Below are 25,561 nucleotides of genomic sequence, written 5' to 3'. Positions count from 1 at the left end.
CAGGGATTCCACTCCTTCCCAGGCCATTTCTATGCAAACAAACACAACACCAGCTAATAGCTCACTGCTGCTCATTCAAACCTTCACCAAGTTCTACATTTTTATCTCATTCATCGAACCCTTTTGGTGGCACATTTCTTGGATCAGTCCATGAATAATCAATACCTACTCATCATACTGTTCTGTAACATAAAAAAAAAACTTAATCATTTTACTTTGCAGCATGCATGGGAACATGCGTGTTTGAAAATTGAAGATGTCTTCCAGTTTCCTCTGTGTCTGCTCTTCTTTTCATGCAAGGAATCAGCCATCGAAAAACTAATCCATGACTCTGTTTCTTTTCTGTTTTTTTTTTCTTCTTTTAAAACTGCTTTAACATAAAGAGCCTAAGAATTCAATTCAAGTAGCAGAACTACTCAAGAATTTTGACGATCGGCTAGAAAATGCAATGTGAATTTCTCAAGGAAGTGGATATTACGAACACTCACTGGAATTTGTTTGCAATTTAGTAACGATCAGTAGGGAAAAAAAGAGAAAAACAAACTGTGTTCTTGGCTTGATGAGAAGAATCAAGCATCGCCAATTGCTGTCGTCTTCTTCCATGGCAAGTTTGCTTCGAGATCAGAGGCATCAGGAGGCGGCACGGCCACCTTGCCCTTCTTGTTACTCCACAGCCAGATCTTGGACACCGAGAAGCTCTCCCGCCGGCCGCCGACGCCGAGTCGCTTCCCCTCCGCCGACTCGTCGACGGCGCAGCCGGGGGCTTTCGCTTCCCGTCCTCTGCTCGCGGAGGCGCAGCAGTTCTTGAAAGCCACGTGGAGCTCGGCGTCGGCGACCACGTACTGGTACGATCCCATGGAGAAGCACCTCCTCGCGTCGAGGCTGCTGCTGCTGCTCTCGCCTTCCTCCAACCTCCAATTCCCCATCAGAGTTCTCCCGCTCTCCTCGCCGTTGACGCTCGCGCCGTCGTCCAGGTTCCTGAACTTGCCGAGCCTCACCGGGAATGCCTTCTTCTCGGCGGCTGTTTCTTCGACGGCGGGTTCGTGAGGTTCTCCGGCGGCTTCCTCGTCGTCTTGGGTTTGGTCGCTCGAGTCGAAGGCGACGTCTTCGACGGGAGGTCCTTGAGAGAGGGAAGCGCGGCAGAGGGGGCAGGTGGAGTTGGAGAGAAGCCAGGTGTCGATGCAGGAGAGGTGGAAGGCGTGGCCGCAGGCGGGGAGCAGGCGGAGCTCGTCGCCGGCGGCGGCGTCGAACTCGCAGAGGCAGACAGCGCAGTCGAAAGGCTCCTCCTTGGATCCGGCGAGGTCGGTGTAGAGGAACACCGGGAGCGCGTCGATGAACGCCTGGTCGAGCCCCGAGTCGTGCTGGTGGAACAGCTGCTGCAGCTGCCGGTCGGGCCCCGGCGACTCGCCGTCGCCGCCACCGCCGCCGTCCTCCGCCGCAGGCGGAGGGCGGCGGCGGCGGCGGCGGCGCTTCTTGAAGACGAACCGGAAGAGGAGGTGGATGAGGCCGGAGACGAAGAAGGCGACGGCGAGGACGACGATGACGATGAGGAGCGCCGGGCTTATCTTGCTTCTGGATGAGCTGCTCATTTGAGGAATTGAGCTGTGTTTAGAGATTTGGAAGCCATGGGAGATGGAGGAAGAGACGAGAAGGAGAGAAAGGAGACTGAACAAGAATTTTGGCGCTAGATTTGGTGCGATCTCATGGATGCATCTCCATTCTCCATTGCTGCTAAAAAATGAGAATAAGCTGCCTTGTTTATAGTTGCTAGGATAAAGAACAAGCAAGAGGGAGGGAAGGTGCATAGTTTTGTATTCAAAAGATTAGTCGCCTAAGGCATGGTGAGATGGTAAAAAAAAGTAGAACAGACTCCCATACAATGAGAGTTCGATTTTCTCACATGTTATATCCGTTATTTATCTCCTCCGTGTTGGTCCTGGGATAAATTGGCGGGAGCGCTGAGGGCGAGCGTATTCGTCTTTTGTCATCTTGAACCGCTCGTAATGTATTCGCCTTTTGCCACCTTAAATCGCTCGTAATGTCACGTCGTCCATCCATATAGTTTCTCAAATTAATTCAGATTGACGGTAGAAAATTTTTATAGAATTGGATATCGATCATCTCCAGAATTAAATCAGGATTAGATTACACTTTGAATTCGACTAGACCGGCTGATTTAATCGAAAAAACAAAAATATTGATCATCAGGGTTTTATATGAAAATGCCGTTGGAATTTGCTTTAATTTAAACTCTGAGACTAGTAGTTTTTGTTTTTTTATTAAAATTGATGAATTTAAAGAGGATGTATGCCAAATAAAATTGGATTTGGCTGGAGAGAAAAGATAGATCTATGGACTAAATATAGGAGAGTATCTAAGAGGATCCAGTAGTGTTTTTTTTTTGGATTTGATGATGTAAATAGATTTAGGTGATAAACAAATCTTTAATCATATCATCTTATGGTTAATTAATTAGCTCTACAAAGGAAAAGTTGGGTAGTGCTTTGTATTTATGGCTTTAAACCATTCTGATTGCTGACTTAATGCCTTTATAAAGGCATCCAAGTGTGCTTTATTATTAAGTTGAAAGTAGATGGAATAAGATCTTCTTTTAAGGAAGATTAAACAAAAAGATGTCAAAGTTACAAGTCTTTATTTCAAACAAAAAATGGGAGGGAAGCCCCATCAACAAGTAAAAAAAGTTCATTTCAAAACATAAAAAATGAGGCAGCAAATAAAAGAAAATGGGAAAAAAAGGTAACAGAAACTGAGACTTAGGGCTTTACCAAAAGGCTAAGGCCCAACAGTTCCTGGACCATGAATGAATCCAAGTCGATATAGATCCTTGATGATCTATGCTTTCGAAATTTAATCTTAAAACTAACTTTTAAACTGATAAATAGGTTGATAATTATATGAATGGATGATGATGGCTCTTAGTATTTCTAATGTTTTTATATTTTTATAAGACTAATGAATCATATTTTAAAATATTTCATTGATAAATAATTGGTTCTTTATTATCTGTTTTGGTGATATTCTTGTGCATAATAAAGAACAAGAAGAGCATATGAAACATCTATATCTTATCTATCGTAACTTTGAAGTCTTGAAAAAGCAAAAGCTTTATGTAAACTTGAAGTAATGATCATTAAACTTTAAAGTACATGAATAACATCTATATAAGACCTGCTTAATTAGGGATACGTACAATAATTCGGTTCGATTTTAAAATTCCTAATTCAGTTAAACTGGATAAACCAATATTTTAAGTCAAATAGGATCAAGCATGCCACAGTTATGTCAAGTGATAGGGTCTAGCCTTGTCAAGTGCTGGAACTTCTCTGTCATGTTCCCTACTGGACCTCAGAGAAATGTATCATTATTGTTGAAAATTTTAATTAATTCGATTTTTGATTGAGTTAACTGATCATGTTTTATCGATTTAGTTTATTCATGGTTCGATTAGTTCAAAACATTTTTAATTTGTTCAGAATAAATTGATTCCATCGGTTCGATTTTAATCTAATTGCAACCCTATACTTACCAAGTAAAGTTTCTTGGAAGTGTTCTTTTGTCATAAACCTGAAGTGTTTTAAATCCAATGGTTGATACTCTTAATAAATGATATTCTTTAGTTACAATTATATAAGTAGAATTAGTGATATTTGAAGTGTTCAAATAATTTTATGAAAATGAAATTATTGTGGAAATATCAACTAAAAACTATGTTAGGATTATCTTTCCCAATAATTCTAGATGAAGATGACTTTATTTTCAATCGGTTATTCACTCCTAGCTATTTATTATATATACACATCATTTTATTAATTACCAAAAAAAGCGCATATGAAAGTTGATTCAATGAATATTTTATTTGAGATAAATTTGAGCATTATTACAAACATTTCTATTAGTCAATTCTAGACTTTAGGATGAAGATGCAAACTTGAGAATAAGTTCTTTCTAACAATGGATGGAAGGATGATATAGGAGCTACAGATGCAATTTCTTGACTTCTCAATCATTTAACATCAAACTCTTCTAATTAATCAATCAATTCTTCGGTCTCTCTTATTTCTAGCTTGATCAACTCTTAGGATAGCACACCCAAGCTACATCAACTCTTAGGTACCTATGCTACATTCAACATGCAAATGTGTAAGCATACTTATTTTGATACATGAAAATTTATGTTTTGGTATATGGATTGCAATACAATTTCCATCAAATCATTTATTTCTATTACTTTTCATTTTTTTTAATTTATAAAAGTTTCATTATAAGTCATAAATAAATTAACTTAGAGATTGATTTCTTCACAACTCTCGAATGAAATAATTTTTAATTTCACTCTCATGAAGGTAGGATTATCTATTGTTTAACCATTTCTCTCTTCTCGGAGAGAAATTTCTTTCTTAACATGCTTGACTTATCTATATTCCTTTTTTCATGGCTGATTAGGATTAATTATGATGACCTTGTTATGTTTGTATACTCCTTGTTCGCTTATTATACAAATCACTACAATGGGTTAAAAGATTAAGAGAAAGATCATTGTAGTGTACCATGTACAAGGCGTGAGATATATTCTCTTTCTATTCATTTTTATTTAATTTCCTTTTTCTTTTGTTTCCGTAGAATTTTTCAAGTAAATCAATATAATGAATATGAGTTGTTTTCAATTTTTTTTTTACCATCCAGTACCGGATCGTAAATGCAAGAAGACCTACTTAATTAAGACATAATTAACTCATCAATTTATTATTATTTTAAGTGATTAATTAGACATTCAAATGACACCCATAATGTTAATAATGGATCGATAAACAACTATATATATCATGCTAATTATATATCAATAAAAATCAACACAAGTCACAGAATAGTGGCAATGGCCTTCCTATTTGATCTTACAATAAAAACAAAGCCCCAAAGGAGAATATCTGCCTCACCAATTTGATCAATATCTTATTATATATCCTCATTTTTGCAATTTTCCAAACTACTTTTTAAATCCACTCAGTTCAAATGCACATATATATCACTCTATATTATCACTGTGTGTGTGTATATATATATATATATATTTAGATTTGAATGATGAAGCTTTTCTATAGATGTATTAGTATAAGCAATCAACAATGTTTACTGTTTAAACATAAATATACAAGTTGATTAATCACTACAAATTATAAAGGTCTTTGATTGCTAGCACCAAGTAAGCATCTAACTTAATTAATAAGGGAGATTAATATGATTAAGTTGATTCAATAGATTAATCTTCACGATATTTTTTTTTATAGATCACTCCCTAACAACTAGTAGTAGTAATAATAATAATAATTTCATTAATTATTAATTAGAAACCCTCATGATCTTGACCTGGTAATTTGCTCACATTGAGATAATACGAAGGCAATGACCTGCTGCTCTCGCCATGGTCTCCACCCTGAAGCGACTGCTGCTGCTGCTGCTGCAACGTTTCCATCTCCTCCTCTAGGTCCTCCTCCTTCGCTGGCACGGCTGGTGGGGGCATCTCCATGAATCCAGGTGGCGGTGCCACCGGCGGAAGCTTGGAGAGCAACGCCTCGAGGCTGCTCATCGACGGCGCGATCCTCATCTGCTGCGTCGCCAGGTACTGGTCGTAGAATTCTGGTGTGGGGAAGGGGGGCGGCGGCGCGGGGGTCCAGTGAAGGCCGGCGGCGGCCATGTTGCACCCGTCGACGATGGGGAAGGCGGCGGCGGCCGAGGAGGAGGAAGAGGAAGGGTGGGGGAGGAGGACGCCGGGGATGCTCTCGAGGTAGCTAAACTTCTTGCGGAGCAACACGATGAAGCTTAAGTCCTCCACCACCTTCATTAATTGCGTTCGTTAATTACGTTAATGAAGACGTCGCCATGCACGATGTGATATCATGCAAGCCTATCCGAACGAAACACGTGTCTAATTATCTGAAATTAAGATGTATACACAATTAACTAATTAATCACCTTGTTGACGGATCCTAATTGCACAACACCTTCCCTGACAGCAACCAGAGCAATGGTCTGCCGTCACAATGAGAATTAATTAATCAGAATTAGACCCAAAATTAATGAATATTTTTGATAAAATAATTTATAAAAACGACCTTGATGCCGGATTGGAACTGAGCCTCCCAAGTTCTTGGTTGCTGAAGAAAATTAACATATCAGAATAAAAATTTACAATTTTTTTGTGTTTTTTTAATAATTATAATAAAAGCAAGAGGCACTACTAACTGAATCAGCAGGGTTATTCCAAGTGGAGAGGAAATTGATCTCTTGATCTTGAGGTTCCTTAAACACCCATTTATGGCTGTGATCTGCTGCAACTTTTCCAATAAAGCTGCGGGCAAAAATGATCATCAAACAAAGCTTAATTCGTAGATACAAGCCAAAAGAGAGTAAAAGGGAAAAAAAAATTGTTTATTTATTTATTAGTATTTTTTTAATAATTAATTACCCTTCTCCATAGTTGTAGATCTCGTGGGACATCTTGAAGAAGAGCTCCGGCTGAAGGCCTTTGACATTTTCGCATTCTTCATAAGCTGATGAAGCCCCTGCTGCTAATTGATCACAGGCTGTGGGATTAGCAGCAAAATTGCAGAAACCATCTTCCCATGCAAGTATCCTAATGATTGATCAATCGATCGTTTAAGAAAAAAAAAACTAGATATGTATGTATATGCATGTTTTTAGCTGAAATAATATGAAGTCCCAAATTTAATTTAATTCTGAGCAAAGCATATGCATATTGTACCAATTCCTCCTGTTTCCTCTACTTCTGTCATAAACCCCTCCTGGAAGATCCCACCTGAAAATAATTTATTAAACGCAACAACTAATTGCATAGAATAAGATGCAAATTACTTACTTGGGAGGTGGGTAATTTCTCGGCAAGATCCTCCAGAAGACGGCATAAATCCATTGGGAGCTTTTGTTGCTGCACAAGCTTCTCAGGGTGTGTTGCAGGAGATGAGTCACGGCCAAAGGATTGAGTTGTTCCTCCATTGATCAAACCAAAGCAGGATTTAAAGAAGAGGAAAAAGGAAGGAGAAGGAGAAGGAGAAGAAGGAGAAGAGATTCTAAAGAAACCGATCAAAGCCCTCTTTAATTTTTAGTTTGCTCCTCTGGTAGATTTTTTTTATCTTGGAGGAGGGAAACTAAAACTAAAGCAGCCAGCAAGAGGGGAATCATGACCACATATATACCCCTCTGTGTCATCGATCTCTCCTACTACAGTAATTAATCATGAGTTAAATTTCACCAATTAACTTTGTGCGTCCACCCAGCAGACCCATCAATAAAAGCTGTTCATAATTGAAAATAAAAATTATATTTTTCATGTGTGTGAATTAAAAACACTGTTCAATATTAGACTTTTTCTTTTCCACTGCATCCATCATGTGTAATTTGAAACTGAGAAACAAAAACAAGACTGATATTCCATGCAGGAAAATAATATTGAAGTCGAGTCACTTTTATCATCATCTCACTGGATTCTGTCTCTCTCATAATTAATTCGGGAAGTTTACAAAATATTGGCAGTGGCACTATTATTTTAAAATAAGCTAAAAACAAAAGGAGGAGATTTTGAAATTCACTCGAACACACTAAGAAAAATGGTAAAGTCAATATTGGTGATGAAATTTAACTTCTCATCCTTATCTCAAACAAATTAAAAGGGAATGATGGAGTAAAACTATGTTGTGAATGAGCGATTAAGTTGATTAGAAAAAAGGGAAACCAAAAGTTTATGTTGCGTTGTTGGCCGACATAGCCAAGGACTCTATACTTGTCAAATCTGGTTGATAATAATAGACAACTCAATTTAAAAAAAAAGAAGCCACCACGAACTCTTTAATTTCAGGCAGTACTTCTTCTCTTCCTGTGTATTAACTTAGCATTTAGAAAAGCAAGCAAGATGCTTTGTGGATCATCATTAATGACTTGTTTATGCAACCAAAAATCCACTAGAAAGATAAATTATCAAAGTTTGTGTTAAAAAAATGTATAATATACTTTTAGCTTCTACTTCTTGCATATGCACAATGACTTTGGCAAGTCGAATCTAATTTGTCATGGATGGACTTTTAGTCATGTGTAATGAATTTAATTTAGAGACATTAATTGTTTAATGCAAAACCATGATAAGTTATTAATTGAGAAGAATGGAAATTCAGATCCTCCATTGGAGTGTACTGTGTACTTCAATTCAATCGAAATTTAACTCATCAATAGTCAAAATTAAATTTCAACTGAATTAGATGGCAAAAAAGAGATTTCCATTTTAAAAAATCATTCAGAAATCCACTCTATAAGATTCCATTCTAGAAGAAAAGAGAGTTCATATTGAGGCTTCTACTTGCACATGCCATGCTTGCTCAAACTAAAGCATACATAAAATTACACCTCATGATATTATCAAAAAAAGTTGCATAAAGGAAAAGAAATTAAAATTACTTTGACCAGTCAATCTTATCCTCTTATGACTTCAATCTAGAACAAATTTATCAATTTGCACGTTAGGCTTTCACGGATATCGCTAAGCTAGATTTTGTTCTTCATAGCATCACATGGCAGCTAGGTGGAGAGTCCATATGATAAACGTAAAGCCATCACAAAAGGTATATTCAACTATGATACGTCGTGTTAATCATGATTGTTTGGAATTGACTGAGAATAATTTTTTCCTCATCCCCAACTTATGTTACTAGTGCTACATAAATGAAACATGGTTCAAAAAAAAAAAATTTTATCGAAGTATCTTTAATGTACTTTTCCCTTTTGTGTGGTATATATATAATTAATGACATGACATTAATGCTTAATTAATTTAAAGGAATTTCATAGAGTTATCGCCATCAAATTGGGGGATATTAAATCTTATCTATTAGCATAGAGTATTGTGTTCTAGAAGCAGAATCTGACGTTTTCTTATATGCTATTTGTCCATCAATCCATTTTTTATTTATACATGATATTATTACTTAACACAATTCACGACACCAATTTTTGTTTCAAGAATATAATTGATCTGTTTGCAATCGTGAAAACACAGGCACACACAAAACACAAAAAGCAAATTATACAAGATCGAATAAGAATTTAAGTTTTTTTTTTTTATCTAGCACAATAAATTTACCTTCTTCAGTTGTCCGTTGTGTTCGACAGAGCAATAGTTTAGACTGAGCATCCAGTTCAATGGTGCACTAAATCTAGCTTCATGGTTCATGCACATCACAACAAATGCATCTTTAATACATTATCTGATGAAAAATAACTAGAAGTCATTCTATTTATCATTTTTCTTTATATACATCTAATAATAATAATGATAAATAGTACTGATGAGAATAACAATAAGTATGAAATGAATGCCCAAACTCCAAACAGGAACAAGGACCCGAAGGCGGGTCCATGCTCCTGTTCTCTTAGCCAATGAGGAAAAAGGATATTAATGGCGTGGGTAAATAGAACAAGGAAAGGCAAGAGTGAGTGAAGTGAATAATAAAAGATACCTCTGTGCCATTGGAAATGGAGCAGTGCTGTCCCTTGTCCCTGAGATGCATGATGACCAAAGAGTGATTTTAAAGATACCATCACCCCTCATCAGCTTTATTTATTAAGTTACTTTGGCTTTTCTTTTTCCTCCCGTCTCTTCTCTTCCTCTCTGACATGGAAAGCAAATTAAGGCAGCAGCCATGGCATAGCAGGGTCAGGGAGGCAGGTCCTTGACCCTCTCTGTTTTGACCCACACCATCATCACCAAAGTCTTAATCCCATCATTCCTTGGCCCTTCTTTATGTAAAATGAAAAGCTTGGTGGTACAATCCCAAAGAGAGGGTGAGTGAGTGAATGAATGGCCATGGCACACAAAGTTACCTTTCACCCCATAGCTTTGCTTTGCCCATGACAATGAACATGCACCCACACCTTCATTATTTTCCTAGATACAAGAAAAAAAAGAATGGCAAAAAAAAAATCAAGATCTAATGCAAATCTAATGCAGCATTACTTTTCAAAAGAAGATCATGCTAGTAGCAGAAGATTATGTTGATGGGTCTACTTTGAATAATCTAGATCAACTTTTTCTACTTAGATATCCAGTTAAAATGATCTATCTGAGCGGTGAACCAACTTGATCGACTAAAAAAATCATTTCCACACTTGACAACTTATCCTCATTATATAATTATAATTTAATGCGTCAAAGTGTTTTGGCATTATCTACGATGATAAAATAATTTAATAGATTAGAAAGTTAATATTCTAGGTTTGATAGCTTGACCACATGTTTAAATGTATTGATATAATCAAGGTCAACTTTGACACAATCTTAAGAAATTTATGATCAACCCTGAGTTGTCACTTGACAATATAGCATAGAAAAACGACCTCAGAATCTTCATTATTACTGTCCCTTATTCTAGCAACCAAACAAACTCCAAGTAAATATAAGTTTAGTAGCATCAACTGTCCACGGTATAAACTTTGGTGAAGGGAAAAAATGAAGAAAAAACTCATATTGGCAAAGCAAAAATAATCATGCAAATAGGTGAACTATAATTTATAGTTCGTGGGGCATAAAATCTACTTATGGATGTGTATATATGCATGTGAGAGCGACCTAAGCAGGAGAAAAGCATGCTGGATAACAAGGAGTATGGCTTCGGCATCCGGATAGCTTGTGATTGAAGGAGCAGAGACCAGAAATATGGATTTATTCTTTTCTTTATATATTGTTCTCTTGGCCCATGCCTATAATTAAAGCACTTCTTAAATTCTTTTTTCCTGGAAGAAGGAAGACTGCATGGTTCAAATCGTGAGGAGCTCGATTGGCATGGGAGGGAGGTCAGAATGGCAGAGGAGTCTAGGAAAATCACGCATCAACTAGTTACCAAACAACAAATTAATTACTTAACATATATTTAACTATAAAAGCCATCAAGAATCATGTGTTCAGAACAGTATTTTAAACTGCCTTGTCTTCCTAAGGATGTACATATGTTATGGTTTTGTAGATTGCCCTTAATTAGTATGTCTCTACTTAGACTTGTTTCAGGTAGACAGGGTTGTCATGTCAATAGTAAAAGGATAAAGTCAGGGTTTCCTGATGCCAAAACACCGCCTTAATTTCAGTGCTAACTGCGTTAAAAAAAGTCCGTTGTCCCAATCTTTACCCAGGTTTTCTAGTTGTTGCACCAGCAAGGTTGCAGTTCTACACTTCCCGAGTTTGTTATGTATATAGGTGAACACACTATATTTTTCTTGAGAAAATAACACAAGGCAAATGGTCTAACACAATATAAATATCAAACAAAGACGTGTACAGGCACAGAAAAAACAGTTTGATGTAGTTTTCATGCATGCATGGCTTACTGTTGCGAGGCAGCTGAGCCTTTCAAATGTCGACACAATGCAATAAATAATAGGAGGGGAAAAGATAAAGTGCAATAATGATTTAATCTTACAACTTTGTCCCCTATATATGGACTCACACATTATTCTTTAAGGAGCTAGTGGTAAACAATTTTCAATTCAATTCAATTCAATCAACCACCAACCAATAAACTTCTACTTTGAATTTTTTTCTGAAACGGAAGAAATGAGATGTATTCTTTTTTAATTTTGAATAAAGGTAGATATCAAAAAAAGAAGAGAAGAGGTGAAGTTGGATTGGTCAAGGCTGCATGAAAGCAGTGCTGCCAATTCCAACTTCTCCACTGAGAAAGAATCCAAAATGGTCACGTGAAGGCTTTTGGTAGTCACAATCTTGGCCTCTAAAAGCTCAATGTACTCCATCCATGAAAAGACGGTGGCATCCTTTCCCTGCCTTTCTGCAGTAAAACTCAGCTCTCTTCATGGGTTCCATATAGCTTCACCAGCTATACTTCACTCTCCTTTTCCCTCACCTTCCTCTTTTTCCAGACTCAGCTTGTAAACAAATATGTCATACTGCTAGCTTCTACTTGAATGAATCAACTTTTGCAAAAGATATAATATACAAAGCAAAAGAATGCCAAAGTAAAGAAATGAAGAAAATCATGCAGAGGACCTTCCATATTCGTATATACTTAATGAGCACTAATCCAGGAATATATAGTATACTAAATTAGCATAACCTCTGATCCTGTCCGAAAGTTGGAAAGATATTAGGTTGGAAATGTGGCTCTATGGTTGATTGGATGAAGACTTTGCGCTACTCTGTAAAACCAGGAGCATTAGTATCCAGCCGAGAAGGGGTCCCGATGTTGGCCTTCCGATGCTCAAGTCAGTCCTTAATTCTTGGAGAAGAATAGTAGACAAGTTGTAGAAGTGAGCATGTTGAATAGTAAAGTATTGCATACCTTCGCCTGTGGTTTATAGCGTCACTGTAATGTCTATGCATGTCCAAAGCGTCCTAGGAAAAGACAAGCCAAAAAGTGTCTCTAACACCTTCCCTTAAGTGAGCACGCAAATCTCTGATGTGACAGACTAGAAGCTTCTAAAGTACTGTGTTGCCAGCGGCACAAACTTCCAAAAGAGTACGGTGAGATATGTATGTGGGTCCGACTATAGGCCGACCGGAATCCGTTCGGCTGGGACGTCACCAGCTCGACCGTACTGAATTGAGCTATCGTTCTGTTCTCCACTCGGCTTTCTTGTTGTCGGAGGGCTGCTTTCTGTCTGACAGGACATGCCATCAGATTGGCAGGACGATGGGCTGGGAAATTTACTGTTTGTTTCTTAACCTCAGCCATAAGTTTTCGGAGGACGACCGTTCGGATGGTCACGTCCGATCGGCATTGAAGGCCTGATTGGCCAACCTCCCATGATCTGTGGTCCTGGACCTTTGACCGTTTTGACTTTGGCCTCCACGTCAACCAACCTTCACCATCTTGACCCGCTCTTGGAGGGTCCATCTCTATTGCCGTATCAACCTCTTATTATCAGATAGAAGATCTACCTTATATTTTTAAGACAACATCCACAGCTCTTGGAGACTTCAATATGTTGTGATTACACCTGCTAAGCTGTACTTTACAAAGAATCTACTGTCAATTTAAAGCAATGATTTCATTCAGGGTTTATATAGTGCATTTAAACACTTTTCTTCTAATTAACGCACTACAAATGCCATTCCTAGATTTTAAGTTTTTCTTCATGTCCGTGGCACTTTTTTTCTAATAGAGAAGTATTTGCACTAAAGAGCGCAAAAGTTAGACATCTCTGTTCTGATTGAAGTACACTAGTACAGAAACTTCATATGAAGATCATTGTACACAACGTATACTTTGACAGAATAATTATTGCTCTGTGCATGACCAAAATATAAAGCTGCTAAAAACATAATGTGAGCTTAGCGTACCTAGCAAGTAGGCTGCTGTGGATAGGCCATATAGGCTGATCTGGAGTCTTAGGGAGTGCTGCTGATCCAAAATAATAAGTTAACAGTCGTTGCAGACAGCTTCTCATTTGGCAGTTTCTTGGTCCAATATGCCAAGCACCTTTGGAACTTGACGGGGACCGGATTGTATGCTTCCTGCAATCAATTAACTGTGAGAATAAAAAGGAAGAGGGGAGAACAAGGATGATTAAATGCTGGATAAATGTTTTGAATTCGATTGTTTGGAAAAGATAGACTGGGCACTGTACTACAACTACTGTGTCCTTGGCCCCTTGTTGATGTTTACAACTCGAACAAACCTTTGCAACCATTGAACCAGAATCAATAAATTACTCATCAACATAATATGAGGAAGTTTGTTCTTCCAGGAGATTTCATCTCTCAATAATATTCTTGCTCGAATGTTTCGTGGTCGATTAGACTAAGCATATGCTTAGAGTGGCAGCTACATCAGAATTTATTAAGAAGGGGTCTTCTGCTCTCCACAACCTTTTATTTGGGCAGTAAAAGCATGAAAGGAAATTAGATAAAATTAGCATCTCAACTGTGATTGTAGGTCATGTTATCAGCGCCATGGTACAACCTTCAAAGTGGTAATGAGGTAGCAGTTTTTTGTTTTAAGCATCTAATTATAAGAAAATTTAACTAACTCTAGATTTACATCTCGAAGATCCCTACATAAAACTCTTCCCTCCTATGGGGACTCTCTCATAGGTTTAAAAGAGTAAAACTTTCTTATGGGATTCGTTGGAGCTATGTGCTATGATAAGTGACTGAATTTATTGGAAATATAAATTCTACCAGAATCCAATCCTCAGTGAGATAAAAAAAGTTATTAGCTGAAATGAAAACAAAGAAGCATAAATGACTCAAATGTGTAAACATGAACCAGAAACCGTGTTTACAACTCTAAAACAATAAGCTCTTAATGCACACAATTAACCTTTCTGGTTAATTTTTTGGCTCTGTGAAACCAAGCACAACTCCGTACATAATATCTTTAGATGCAATTTCATTCCGTACATAATATCTCGAGTTGTTACCCTATCTTAATCAATAATTTGATAGAATTGACTAAACTTGTGATAAGATAGATAAGGAGAAATAAGACTTCCCCACCAAACCCCTTAATAATGAAGATAGTATATTGTTAGTGCAAGATCATACAACTTCTCAAGGTAAGCAAACTAGGAACATTATTTGATTATTTTATGGAGAAATGTCATCCATACAGGAAGAAATATAGTTATTGGATCATAACATCTAAAGGAACAGTATCATAAAAACCATAAATTAGCATTTATTGATGACGAGAATGCATTAGTGCATTCTGAAACATGTCATTTTACAAGGCAACTTGAAATTTTTTCCTATACAAAATTTCACTAAGTTCTGAAAACAATTGGCTAGTGTACTAAGACTTAATTCTGCTTCAGATCCCATAAATACTACCTGATCAATAATAAGATTCTAACTCGTGAGCAAGAAGGCCTCATATCATAGCTTGGGGTTGATCCAAGATGAAGCTAGCTTTTCTAACCTATACGGGCCCTCCAAAAAGAGGATTGGCAAAATCAATCAAAGGCGTGACCCACTTCATGGACAGCTAACAGCTCCATTCACCTTCTACCTTAACCTAACCATTCTAGCTGACATTTCTTATCCATTGGCCTTTCTTATTATCGTAACCTAGTGTTGTTCTTGGAACCCAATGTCAACCCACATCTTTTTGGTTTCACCTCTTTACAGAATGGATGTCACATGGGTGGAAAAATAATTATTATGGCACCAAAGATGGACTCTTGTAGGTTCTCTCTTTCTTAGGCACACTGATTGATGGATTCCTCATCAAACAGCAAGGAAGTGGAGTCCACTGCTTTGTAGAATGAGACCGAGTGAAATTTGCTGAAATAAAGGAAGTGAATCATCCTCATAATATCACCAAATAGCAATCATGGACCATTCTCCTGCAGTCTGTCAGGAGTAGAAGATTGAGAGCCTCTAATTGATGATGATGGTGTATCAGAGGTTATTGATGGATCTACAATTATTGCTCACACTAACAAATCCAGTAGCTTGTCTAGTGGACCCTCCAAAGGATTTGATTCCAATCCAATGGATGGGTTGTGGTCTCAAGCTCACATCATTGGGAAAGAGAAGAAAGCAGGATTAGGAGTGATATCTACCTAATTTTTCAAATGGCATGTAAGTGACCAGGTTGTCTGTCAAAGTGCCACTAGGAAAAGGAGAGTATGCAATAAAGGTTACAGTGAAGAGACAAGTAGTTAAATCACATAAAATTACAATAACCAAACTTCCTAACACATTAATAAGAAGTATCCTTCTTCCACAAAGCACTATTTGCAAGTACAAATTTTCTCCTAAACCAGGTAAACAAGCATTGGTTTTAAATTGCATATTTACTATTCCCATGCAACTGTGCTGCATGTAAATAATGGTATATATTCCAAAGTAAAGTTATCTCTCATATGCTATATCTTCGTAAAAGAATTATCTGGATAATAAGTGTTGGTGTGATTGCATGCTTCACCTCAATTATATGATCGCATACCTGAATGAAAAAGAGAGGCTTTGGTAGAAATTCAACTCATAATTTTGCTAAAGGATTTACAAAATATTTATTTCTTTCTAATTTCTTCCATTCCATTCACATTGAACATGGATTACCATACAATAAATAAACTTAAATATGATATATCAAAGGAAATATCCAAATATGAAGTAATCAAGCAAATTATAAATGGTACCAACACAACTGTTACATTTTATTTCATCCTATATCTATCAGTGTATGGAAGCATGGAAGAAAGTCAAAAAGTAAAGTTTACAGTGTTTCTAATTAGTTCATCAGCATATAGGAGCATCCAAAGGAATCCAAAACTATTTTTCCTTCAATCTCAAGCATCATCTACCATCAACAATGATAAATATATATATTATAAAAGTTCATTGCCCTGAATAATTGAGAATGCAGCATTACTGTGTGAGGAAAAGTTTCTGCAAACATATAAAAGTTAATTATGATTAAAGCTAATCAGTAAATGATCAATACTAGCAAATCAAAGTTGTCTAGATAGATTAAAAACAAGTAGATGTCAGAATGAAACTGACAACACTAATTAGACGTAAGTTGATGAAAGTAAGAGGTTGAGGTGGAGGATCTCATTCCATTATCAAGAAGAGCATATTCATTTGGCAAGAACAATATGTCAAATATGATATCAAAGCATGAGAAAGTTTCAGCTACTAATGCCAAAAAACAAAAAAAGAAGGGGATTTCTGAACAGTATTACTATCTCAATTTTTAGTCAAATCCTTCATAGAATACCAAATGTACTATGAAGGACAATTATAAAGGGAGAGAGTGAATGCTGCTATGAAGCAAGGAAATGAACAGTCCGACAATTGTTGGTCTCAATTGCCACAAATTAGAAGGGGCCTCCCAAGAATAATGTAAGATTGTCATAGCAAGTATGAACCAATGCCAACTAGTTGAGCGAGAAATTATCATCATCACAAAGCCAGTTCCATGAACCTGAGCATGTTTTTTTATAAGATCTAAACACGCATGGTACTAAAAAAAAGTCATATATCATTGGGCAACTCTACAATGAACTAGGTAGATACAGTGGCCAACCATGTTTTTGAATAGGAGAATGGTGACAGCTTATCTAACTGAGGACTGTCTTTTCAAAGCTACATGAGTGATACCATATTTAAACAGGCAATGATAACAAGCAAGGCTAGAAGAAGGGCCAGAAGAAAGGTTAGACCGTGCATAACTCACATGGGAGGCTACCAAGAATATGTTATGTTACAGCTATTTAATTGTACTTGCTCTCCTCTAAGAGAAGGAAGATGCTCAAGTTCAGTTCGGCAGAAATAAAAGTTTCTTTGTGATGTTGAAAATATCCAAGTACATTGATGAGCTGCTACCGAGTTGGAGAAGACATTCTTCGCTAGAACATGGATTAGACATGGGAAATGCAAAGGACTTTTAGAAACTACCTTATAATGAATCATTTTTTTCTCCAACAAAATGCCACAATTTACCAACATCATGGGAATAAAGTTATGCTTCTGCATTATCCTAACAGTCAAGATCACATACAAAGATAAGACTATACCTGGATTACATTACATGGAGAATATGATAAAACAATTAGTATGACAATTAGAAGGTGGAAATCAAATATGCAAAATAAATACTGGACAAAAGGTCAGGCAAAAGGGTCATGGGATCCAAGCAACAAAACCATAGGTGACGATAGTATGTTCTGTTACTGGTGCTTAAAGTAAATATCACCATATGATCATGAACACATTATCACAAGCTAACAAGATCAAACATTTATATCTAGCTATCATAATATTTCCAATGGTATGTTTTTGACAATAAGAATTACAAGAGAGAAGATTAAAACAAGTGTGCCAACCGAAAATATACAATAGTTACAAAAGCTGGGCATTGATCACAAGGAGAACACCAAGACCATGCAAGAAAATTATAGTAATTTAATAATGACATACAAACCAGGACATCTCCTTTGATTTGATTCACAAAATAAATATTTCAAAAGGTACTATTAGACTAATGCCATACAAACCAGGACATCTCCTTTGATTTCAACTCACAAAATAAATATTACAAAAGGTCTGTAAGATACATCAAGAACACAAATGCATACAAAGAAACGATGTATTCTCCACCCACATGAACCAGGTGACTAGTCTCCCAAGTTAAAATGCGAATTCAAATAAAAACTGAAAATTCATGCTGCTTCCTTCAATTAATACATAAAACTTCATGAAACAAAAAAGTCAATCCGTAGTATTTAACCAAAGTCAATTCTGTAGTATATAACCAAAGTCAATTATGCAGTATTTAAGCAAAATCAATTCTGCAGCATTTAACCAAATGCTCAACTTAAAGTTGGATATACTTTAGAAAACCTGTACCCTTCTAGGATTAAAGAGATTCACAGCTGATTGTTAACCAGCTTTTATAATCTCAAATCACCCAAAACTATATTAACCGGTATCTAAGCCCCTTTGTATATTATATTTGCTCAAGTCAGTCACTATTAATTTCACATCAGTTGCTACATTATCTTTAAGTTAGATATTTGTTTCTATTATCTGAATTTGATTGATAAACACTCCCATTCAATTTACACAAATTGAGTATAGGACCTACTGGAAAAGTGACACGTCATTTGCGTTAGCATGTTTTAAATTAGAGGTTGTTTATTCAAAGGAAAATGTTAAAATTATTCTGTCTATAAACTCACTGTATTGCACACATAATAGAAGAAACAGTAGAAGCACTAGCATTTACAATGACAGTTTTGAGTCTACATCTTCTCCAATAATAATTACTTTGGAGTAAGGAACACCAAATTATCACAAGATTTTGGTGTAAACTTACTCTAATGCTGAGACTAGAACATGAGAAATGTAAGAAAAATAAATTACAAACAATAAGGGAATTAACTTCTGACAAGATATATTCAATTTAGTAGTCTAGAATCAGCTTTAAATCAAAGCGTCCCATAGAGGAAAATATGTTTTCAGCTTTGTGGCCAATTCATTCTGCATTACAAGAAAGAGAGGTTTTATGAAATAGAAGCAAGCAAATATCTGCAACATCATATGAAGAACATCCATATCCAAGTCAATTTGATCGAGTGCAATTATCAATGTTGCTAATCCTGTCCGAATCGAAGAGGTGGATGCTTGGGATGCGGCGTTCCTGTTGACTATGCGTGAACCTCTTGCTAATGTGGACCTACAACCACAAGACGTCAGTGCCGAGCCGGGGAGGGGTTCCCCGGCGATGGCCCTTCGACGCTCAAGTCAGATCTCCGGCGAAGAAGTGAAGTAGAGAAATGAGAGCAGCAGCGTAATAGTAGCTATAGTAGAATGAGCATACCTCCGATGAAGTTTGGGGTTCTAATATATAGAGCCCCTGGGAGCGTGCGTGCACGCTTGTCGAGGCGTGCACGCCTCTTAAAGCTTACCATACCTTAACAACCCGAGCACATCTATGACAAGACAGTGGAAGCTTATACCGTACGCTCCTTTGCCTGACCATGCCGCCAGCTATGCCGTTTGTCAGTGACACGAGTTCCTAGAAGGATATCACCAGCTGCTCCTTTTGTTTGTTACCGGGCAGAACGGGAGAGCCGCTCGGCTAGTTTGCTGTCTGGCTGCTACCGCGGCTGGGCCGAGCGTGATGTCCGCTCGGCCGATGGTTTGCTATCTTGGCCCCGTTCTGGGCGAGGGAGCCATGCCTACTTGGTCGGGGTCTCGGGGATGTGTCCGCTGTTCGGCCTCCGTTCCTCTATACTTGGGCCTCTTGAGCGTCGGAAGTTCGGTATCTGGCCGAGCTGTCGTAGTGTCGGGTCGGATATCCCCCGCGCCGATCTGGCAAATGGGTCGCCCGATCGAACGAACTCTCGGGGTGCTGACCACCCTGACCTTCTGCCGGGCGGGCCCCACCTTACCACCGGATCACGTGTCTCCCCCTCAAGTCTAGTCGAAGGAGGCCGCAAGTCCGACTGACTGGACAAGTAGTCTGATGACCGATTAGCCGATCGGCCAATGGGAAAATTGCGCCCCGATCGGTCCACGTAGGGCTGATCTCCTAGGCCGTTCGGCATCCTGAGGACTTATACTTAAGAAATTTCTCCTCTGGCGTCTTCGGATGGACGCGACCCGCGTGGTCAATGCTGACGTCACCTGAATTTCCTTGGATTTCGTGCAAATCACCCTCATTAAGGCCGAGCACGCGCCCATGCCCATTAAATGCTGCCCTATGGGAGGTCGCCACGTGTCGCCACCGCAGCTGCCGTACGTCCGCGGTGATAGCTACGGATGTGACGTTTGGCGGTTTGAATTCAACGGCTGGATGTGCGCTCCGCTTCCCGTGCCCTAGATCGGACGACTCCAGTCGGCCGAGCCATTCTTTATAAAGCCACCGCTTCCTCCTCCTCGCTCACTTTGCTGTTTCTTTCCCGCTTGTTGCCGGCAATCTCTCCAGCGACCCGTGCTCCGTCGATCATCAGGTTCCTTCAGCGGCGACTGCATTCACCCCTCTCGTAAGCTTCTCCTTCTTGTCTGATCTTTCGCTGTCCTTTCTGCTTTTGTAGCTTCCAGTTTTCTATGTTTTCCGACCGTCTTTCCCGTCGAACCTTCTGCTTTTTTGTTTTCCGGCAATGGCGAACCCTTCTCAGCCGTCCGACCCTGCGCTCGGACCTTGGTATACCGTTATGGAGACCTGGTTCGACGAGGGCGACGCGGCGAGCCTCATAAACACCTTTGACCTTCCTCTTGACCATGAAATAGTCCTGGCCTCCCTGTCCGATTGGCCCAATGACCCGCCGATCGGCACTATCTATTTTTTTCGCGACCAATTCGTGGCCGGTCTGCGCTTCCCAATCCATCCCTTCATAACTGAAGTCTGCAATTATTTCCGCGTCCCGCTCACCCAGCTTGTTCCTAACTCCTTCCGCCTGCTGTGCGGCGTGGTAGTGTTGTTCCGAGTGTACAACATTCCACTGACCCCTCAGGTCTTCCACTACTTCTATTATCCCAAATAGTCCGAGCTGGGCACTTACCTTTTCCAATCTCGGGTCGGTCCGATCTTTTTTGACAAAATGCTCACTTCCAACAAACACTGGAAGGAGTACTTCTTCTTTCTGAGACTCCCCGAGCGGCCAAGCTTCCGGACCAAATGGTAGGTCGGGCTTCTCCCTCAACCAGATTTGAAGAAGTACAAGACCCGGTCGGACTACCTCCATGCTGCCAACACGCTGGCCGGCCTGAAGTTCGACATCCATAAGCGGTTGCCGAAAGGCGTTCTGTATATGTTCGGGCCGAGTCTGATCCGAACGAAACTTCCGAGCAGCTTAGGTAAGAGATTTCTCGACCTTTTCCTCTTGAGTCTAATTGGTTCTTTCCTTCTTTTGCAGCCGACATCATGATGCGCTCCCGAGCAGCCGGTATTATGAAGGTTAGGCAAGATGAGATCGAAGCAGCTGCAGCAAAGGAGATGAACAGGCTCGGCTTGACCCCGATCGGCTCACAGGAAGGTACACTTAGGAAGACCCCAACTGCAGGCGAGGGGACCGCCGAATGGACTCCCAGTGTAGAAGGGGTGGCTGACCCGCACCCGATCTCAGAAGTGCCACCCGCCGTCCATACTGAGGGCTTGGGGTCTTCGAGTGATGAGGTGCCGCTTACTCGTAAGAGGCGCCGAACGGACCCGCCTTCCCGCTCGCCACTTCGGCTGTGCAAGCTTCTGATCGAGGAGACACTTCATCTCCTGCCGCTCCCGAAACAGTTGAAGCCATTTCCTCCGACCGGACTCCTTCTTTGGATGAGCTGCCACCAGAGTCGCTTGTCGTTCAGCCGATCACTTCCTTGCCTCCATCTAGGCGGAGGATAACACAATCCGCCATTCTTCCTGTCCCTTCTACCCAAACTTCCGGCCCGGCGGCCTCTTCTCAATCGGCGTCGGGCGCGCGACGATCCATCACTGCCACACTTCGCCTGCCGTCGGAGGACCTTCTTGCATCGAGCAACCAGCCCAGCTCTCCCCAGCATCAGGTCTATATTCGCGGTCGGCTCGCTCGTATCTGGGAGGAAGCGAGGGCGCGAGCGGCGGTGAAGCCCCTGGGCACGCTCGCTGACAATCATCTAGAAATAGCCACCGGGGTTAGTAATCTCAACTATCAATTCATAAGTTACCTCTGATCGGCACTAATGCTTGCTTGCAGTACTGGGTGGAGAACATTGCCATGTGCCAGCGGTTGGCTCAGGTGGAGGATGAGCTGAAGAAGCTCAAGATCTCCGGAAGTGCTTCCTCCTCCTCCGGACCGTCGATCGCCAGCCTGCAGGCTGATCTGGCCAAGGCAAACAAGCTGTTAGACGCCGAGCGGAAGAAGTCCGCCGATCAGGCGATTATGCTGGGCCGGCTCGAAACGTAGGTCAAATCCTATGACCAGAAGATAGAGCTAGCCACCAACAGGAAGAACCGAGCCATTTTAGACCTCGAGCTGAAGAACCTGGAGGCTCGGGCCCTTGACCAGAAGCTTAAAGAGACTGAGGGCTTGCTGAGCGCCAAGTGGGACAGTCGTTCGGCTAGGGAGGTTGAGCTCCAAGGTCAGGTGAAGCGCCTTGAAGAGGCTCTGGAGGCCTCCCGTGCGACCCTGAAGACTTACCAGGACGCCGAGCTGAGCCGTTTTGCGGCCATGAAGCAGGGATACCTCCGCTCAGACCGGTTCTTGCAAAGGCGACCGCATGGATCGTCCAGTCGTTTGAATTGGCCATCGACGCGACGATCACCCATCTGAAGGCGAATGACCATCTCCCTGAAGCCTTGCCTGCCAACGCCGTCGATCGCGTCCGGCTCCTCAACTCCATACCTGACGAAGCTTTTTACTATATTGAGTGAGCGAGGAGTTTGTAGAGAATTTTTAGAATCTGGATTGTATTCCCGCCGTTCGGAAGTGTTTTGACTTTATCAATGAAGTCCCTTTGTAGTTTTTCTTCATATGTTTGCTTGTCTTTTCGCAAGTATCTGACTGTATAGTCCCGAACGGGCACTACGACCGCATTCTCATTGACAAATTCGCTAGGGTCATACCTCTTGGGTTTAAGGTCTCTGCACGACCTTGGAGATTATAGTCGTCGCTCGACTCTAGGGTTTAACGTTGCCGGTCGACGGTCTTCTAAGGCAGGGGTTTAAGGTCGTCGCTCGACCGTCGGTGGAGACCTGGGTTTAACGTCGCCGCTCGACGGTCTTTTAGGCAGGGTTTAAGGTCGTCGCTCGATTGTTGGTGGAGACCTGGGTTTAACGTCGCCGCTCGACGGTCTTCTAGGCAGAGTTTAAGGTCGCCGCTCGATCGTCGGTGGAGACCTGAGTTTAACGTTGCCGCTCGATGGTCTTCTAGGAAGGATTTAAGGTCGTCGCTCGACCGTCGGTGGAGACCTGGGTTTAACGTCGTCGCTCGACGATTTGATGGAGACTCGCCGTTCGGCGATAATTTTACAAACCTTTCGCTTTTGATTTCAATCCTGCAGTCGAAGGGCACAGAAAAATGGAAAATACATGACATTAACTACATCAGCACACCTTTCATCCAGCTCGGTATGGCTGGAGATGGCTCGAGCTCCACGGATGTTCTAGTTGCCGCCCATCTTCATCCTCTAAGTAGTAGGCGCCCGAGCGGAGCTTTTCCACGACCTTGAAGGATCCGACCCAGGGAGCTTCCAGTTTGGTGACGTCACCGACCGACTTCACCTTCTTCCATACGAGGTCCCCGACCTGGAACGACCTCGGAATCACCCTCCTATTGTAGCTTTGCCGCATTCTTTGTTTGTAGGCCATCAGCCGAACGACGGCCTTATCGCGCGCCTCATCCACTAGGTCTAGCTCCAATAGCCTCCGCTCGGCGTTGTTCTCGCTGTAGTTCTGTATCAGGTCGGACTTGACTCCGATCTCGACAGGGACGACTGCTTCGCCTCCATACACCAAGTGGAATGGGGTCACCCCCGTGCCTTCCTTAGGGGTCGTGCGGATTGCCCATAGCACATCGGGGAGCTCGTCCACCCAGCTCCCTCCGATGTGGTCGAGCCGAACCCGCAGGATCCGCAAGATCTCCCGATTGGCGACTTCAGCCTGTCTGTTGCTCTGAGGGTATGCCACGGAGGTGAAGGCCTGCTGAATGTCATACCCCTCGCACCATTCTTTGAGTTTCTGCCTGGCGAACTGTCTACCATTGTCTAAGATGAGTCGACGCGGAATCTCGAACCGACAGATGATGTGCTGCCATATAAACTTCTGGACCATCTGCTCGGTTATTCTCGCCAACGGCTCGGCTTCGACCCACTTGGAGAAATAATCCACTGTGACAAGCAAGAACTTCCGCTGACCTGTCGCCATGGGAAAGGGCCCCACGATGTCCATACCTCATTGGTCGAACGGGCATGATACTGTGGAAGCCTTCATTTCTTCAGTGGGTCGGTGTGAAAGGTTGTGGTACCTCTGGTAGGACAGGCAAGTGGCCACTGTCCGAGCGGCATCTTCCTGTAAGGTAGGCCAAAAATATCCAGCCAACAGAATCTTCCTAGCTAGCGACCGGCCGCCCGGATATCCTCCGCAGGAGCCTTGATGTACTTCTCGCAAAAGGTAGTCAATGTCCTTCGAGCTGACGCACTTAAGCAGAGGTCAGGAGAAAGCTTTCTTGTAGAGCTGATCCCCGATCAGGGTGAAACGACCAGCTCTTCTTCTGAGAAGTCGGGCCTCCTCCCGATCGGATGGGGTAGTTCCCGATCGCAAAAATTTTATCAGCGCAGTCCTCCAATCGCTCGGAAAGGCGAGTCCCTCCTTTCGATCGATGTGCGCCACCAATGTTACTTGCTCGATCGGCTGTGCTATAGTGATTGGCGAGAGTGAGCTCGCTAGTTTGGCCAATTCATCCGCCAATTGGTTCTCGGCTCGGGGGATCTTTTGTATGATTACCTCCTGAAAGTTGGCCTTAACCTTTTCGAAGGCTTCTGCGTAGAGTCTGAGACGCGTGTTGCTTATCTCGAACGTCCCGGTCAACTACTGAGCGGCCAACTGTGAGTTTGAGTGTATGAGGACTTGGATAGCTCCGACATGTCGAGCAGCTTGTAGGCCCGCTAAGAGTGCCTCGTACTCGGCTTCATTATTGGTCACTCGGTAGCCTAGCCGGACGGAAAGCTGCATTCGCTCTTCTTGTGGGGAGATCAGCAGTATTCCAATCCCACTTCCCTATCGAATGGATGACCCATCCACATATATTTTCCAGATCGAGTCGGGTTCAGGATTTTGTACCTCTGTGACGAAATCCGCCAAGGACTACGCTTTGATGGCCGTTCGGGGATGATACTGGATGTCAAATTCGCTGAGTTTTGTTGTCCACTTGATCAACCGTCCTGATGCCTCCGGATTGAGGAGGACTCCTCCCAGAGGACTATTAGTCATCACAATAATTGTGTGCGCTAGGAAGTAAGGGCGGAGTCTCCGAGCGGCGAGTACTAATGCGAAAGCAAACTTCTCAAGACCAGTGTAGCGGGACTCAACGTCTTTTAATATATGAC

General features: G+C 41.1%; 2 protein-coding genes across 2 annotated transcripts; both read right to left on the bottom strand.

Moving 5' to 3' along the window:
• Nucleotides 1-455: 455 nt before the first annotated feature.
• On the bottom strand, nt 456-1,880 carry LOC122056310 (RING-H2 finger protein ATL46-like). Its single transcript, XM_042618212.1, has one exon. It carries the CDS (start codon nt 1,803-1,805, stop codon nt 570-572), a length of 1,236 nt encoding a protein of 411 aa, XP_042474146.1. The 5' UTR covers nt 1,806-1,880; the 3' UTR covers nt 456-569.
• Nucleotides 1,881-5,131: 3,251 nt separating this feature from the next.
• Nucleotides 5,132-7,224, bottom strand: LOC122056311 (protein RICE SALT SENSITIVE 3-like). The gene is made up of 7 exons (XM_042618214.1): nt 6,896-7,224; nt 6,782-6,835; nt 6,485-6,652; nt 6,262-6,367; nt 6,132-6,173; nt 5,992-6,048; nt 5,132-5,854 (listed from the first exon to the last, which is right to left on the bottom strand). Exons 1-7 carry the CDS (start codon nt 7,030-7,032, stop codon nt 5,363-5,365), a joined length of 1,056 nt encoding a protein of 351 aa, XP_042474148.1. The 5' UTR covers nt 7,033-7,224; the 3' UTR covers nt 5,132-5,362.
• Between the last annotated feature and the right edge of the window lie 18,337 nt (nt 7,225-25,561).

This window comes from Zingiber officinale, chromosome 3B, assembly GCF_018446385.1.
Source record: "Zingiber officinale cultivar Zhangliang chromosome 3B, Zo_v1.1, whole genome shotgun sequence".
NCBI classification, from domain to species: domain Eukaryota; kingdom Viridiplantae; phylum Streptophyta; class Magnoliopsida; order Zingiberales; family Zingiberaceae; genus Zingiber; species Zingiber officinale.
The sequence above is the reverse complement of the archived record's forward strand: the minus strand, read 5'-3'. Positions and strand labels throughout refer to the sequence as shown.

Coding starts and splice junctions, on each gene's coding strand:
- LOC122056310 (XM_042618212.1), bottom strand. CDS start 1,805: ATGCACCTTCCCTCCCTCTTGCTTGTTCTTTATCCTAGCAACTATAAA.
- LOC122056311 (XM_042618214.1), bottom strand. CDS start 7,032: ATGGAGGAACAACTCAATCCTTTGGCCGTGACTCATCTCCTGCAACAC. Junction 6,049..6,131: donor AGTTCCAATCCGGCATCAAG/GTCGTTTTTATA, acceptor TTGTGACGGCAG/ACCATTGCTCTGGTTGCTGT. Junction 5,855..5,991: donor AATTAGGATCCGTCAACAAG/GTGATTAATTAG, acceptor CAATTAATGAAG/GTGGTGGAGGACTTAAGCTT.